Source organism: Limulus polyphemus, unplaced genomic scaffold, assembly GCF_000517525.1.
Source record: "Limulus polyphemus unplaced genomic scaffold, Limulus_polyphemus-2.1.2 Scaffold1809, whole genome shotgun sequence".
In the NCBI taxonomy this organism is placed as follows: domain Eukaryota; kingdom Metazoa; phylum Arthropoda; class Merostomata; order Xiphosura; family Limulidae; genus Limulus; species Limulus polyphemus.
Window position 1 is genome coordinate 124,047 of NW_013667419.1, and position 2,974 is coordinate 127,020.

At 30.8% G+C, this 2,974-nt stretch overlaps 1 protein-coding gene across 4 annotated transcripts in view; it reads right to left on the reverse strand.

Moving 5' to 3' along the window:
* The window catches only part of LOC106465002 (arf-GAP with coiled-coil, ANK repeat and PH domain-containing protein 2-like), a 104,307-nt gene that overhangs the window by 12,390 nt on the left and 88,943 nt on the right, over positions 1–2,974 (reverse strand). For all 4 annotated transcript variants that reach the window (XM_022392831.1, XM_022392830.1, XM_013925192.2 and 1 more), the window contains exon 21: positions 1,402–1,519. In XM_022392831.1, coding sequence (XP_022248539.1) covers positions 1,402–1,519 — 118 coding nt within the window. The remainder of the gene's footprint in view (positions 1–1,401; positions 1,520–2,974) is intronic.

Consider the following 2,974-nt stretch of genomic DNA (forward strand, 5'->3'; position numbering starts at 1 on the left):
AATGAATAGTGGGATTGACTGTCACATTATAACACCCCCACGGCTGAAAGGGTGAGCATGTTTGGTGTGACGGGGATTCGAACCCGCGATCCTCAGATTGTGAGTCAAGTGCCCTAACCACCTGGCCATGCCGTGCCAGGTACTACCATACACTGTTTAATAAAGTATTGTTGTATAAACAAATAAGCCATTCAAGAACATTATTTAACTATACTGGGCATATTCTAAAGGTTTCCAAAAATATTATAGATGAAATTTCTAATATTCATTTCTGAATGACTTAGTATCACATCTTAAGGCCAGTGTTTTCTATTTTATGATAGGCTACTGTTCAATAACAAAGAAGTCAGACCAACAACCCACAAGAGATTCAAGCATAATTTTCAAATAAGCTGCCTGTAATGTGCCTACACTTAGATGTTTGAAAAGCTGGAGGTAGATCTTAACACATGAATGTTGAAAGATGAAAGTGTTTAAATACACAGTATTAAAAAATACATTACAATTTTGTTTTTTGCCTTGTTGCCAAACAAAATATAAAAGTAATACAGATTCAGCTTTTAGACTTCCAAAAGCTTTCAACAGTCGTACTGAAAGGTATTACCGTAACTTCAGCTAGGGTTTTCTAGTAGCTGACTTTTAGCAACTGAAGAACAAGAGCCAAAAGAACACTGGCATGAATTTATGCACTCAAGAAGGATAAATAAAGTTCTATCCTTCAAAAGCAGGGTAGAAATAATCACATTAGAATCTCCTTAGCTTTTAATCAAGACTTAATGTACCTATTAAGGCAGTTCTCTGAAGAAAGGGTATGTAAATATAATTCCAGTATATGTTTATTTTGCAAAGTTAGATATAATGACCCAAGTTTGGTGAACAGTATAATGTAGAATGTATTCCAAACTTTGTAACTACAATTTTTATTGTTATAAAGCTTAGCTCAGGTTATAGTTCATAACCAAACCATTATTGTCATCCACTCTGTGAATTGGCTACAAAAGTTTATAAACTAGATTAGCTGATGGGCATAAATGGTGTTTGCAAACACCAATTTAAAACAAAATGTTCCTTGGAGATGTGCTCATTTCACACCAGTGGTTTTGCTTTCAGATCTTCTCATCTATTTTACAATCCTATTTATTGCCTTTTATCATATTTAATGAAACTGTAATTTACAATTTAAATGCTTTACGTAAAATTAAACCAAAGAAAAATCTTTGATGTGTTATAAGATGACAGAAGTTAAATAAACAATGTATACACACACCCATCTTGTACAGTGAGGCCTGGATGTTGTTTTAATCTTCAAACTGAATCTTTCCTGTTCTATAACACAACTCTATATACATAATACATAAATAATACATAATGGATGATTTATTACTTAAACTAACAACTTACACTGATAATTGCCTGATGCAGTGGAAGCCTTCCTTTGTCTTCCAGATTTACCCAGTTGGAGTCTCCTCCCATACTTTGAGCCTGACACATAACTGGCAAGTTGTGAACTGCAGCCGCTCTAAAAAAATCGAACATGTGAACTGTGGCCACTTAAAAAAAATCAAACACCTGATTCAAGTATGCACCAAATGCATAAAACAAATTTAGAAAAATTATCACAGGAATAAAAACATTTTAAGCAATCTAAATAAAACCCAATATTCTTATTCTGAAATACAAGATAAGAAATCTTCATTAGGTTAATTTAAAAAAAAAGATTTAATGTTAGGTGAAATAGCTTACACCAAATTCCAGAACATCATGTTAATTCAAAACAAGCAAATAAATAATTTACTTTTATTAAACAAGTAAACAAAAACTTGTATTGTCAAAAAAAAAGAGAAAAAATACCCACATCTAGCTCATTCAATTCTCTTGACTCCACTCAACATATTTTCATTGTTCTTATCAGACTCCTTAACATTTTACAGCTACTACACTTTTGATATACAGAAATTAAAAACTAATAACGCTGTTGTTAATTTTTCAACTTTGTTTTTTAACTTACTGTGTGCTTAATGTGTATGTTTTTCTTATAGCAAAGCCACATCAAGCAATCTGCTGTCCACTGGGGGGAAACGTACCCCTGATTTTAGCATTATAAATCTATAGACTTACTGCTGTACCAGTGGGGGAAATTGCTTTAATAAAATTATTGGCAAAATCTGAGGTTTTTGCTCATGAACTATCCATCACTTTTTTATAAAAAGATGTTCATATATCCTGTTCTTCTTATGAACAAGTTCATGCTTTCTGTGTTGAACAATAACAGTTAATACCATACCTCGTAAGAAATTTAAAACTGACACAATATCTGAATTTAGTTCAAAATGATATAAAATTAGTAGCTATCCTTTGTTGTGATTGTTATTTTGGATGTAGAATGGTATTTAAATGAACCTTTAAGACAATATTATGACACCACTTATTATCAGGTCCCCTCCACTGACTGTACTGATACAATAATCTTGAAGTTCTTAACACTTAAGAAAATTAAACTGGTTTTGAATAAGTAATGTCACAAACACCAGATAAACTGCACGTGACTTTCAACCACTTCTTTTGAAAGACAGGTAAGTTTATTTTAGTTGTTATATTCTGACCATCTAATTGTTTTTCCCAAAATAAGACTAATCTTCTCAATGAAAAGTAGGTCTTCTTCTTTCCGTTTTATAAATTTATTATTTTCTCCTTTTTCATAATTTCTTATATTGTTTTAAATGTTAAACAACTTGATCAGTTTGAGCTCTTTTTGTTTAAATTATTAACATCTACCTCCAAGTTTGTCCCTTTTCAGTAAAATGAATAAAAAAAAAAAAAAAAATTTTTGAACTGTGTGCATTTATAATTTACAATATCACAAGCAGAATATATATTATTCTTTTTTTTAAATTTATAATAAATAATTAAAAACAACATTTTATATTTACACAAGAAAAACTTTATTGAAGCCGTACGGGTTCCACATTAAAAT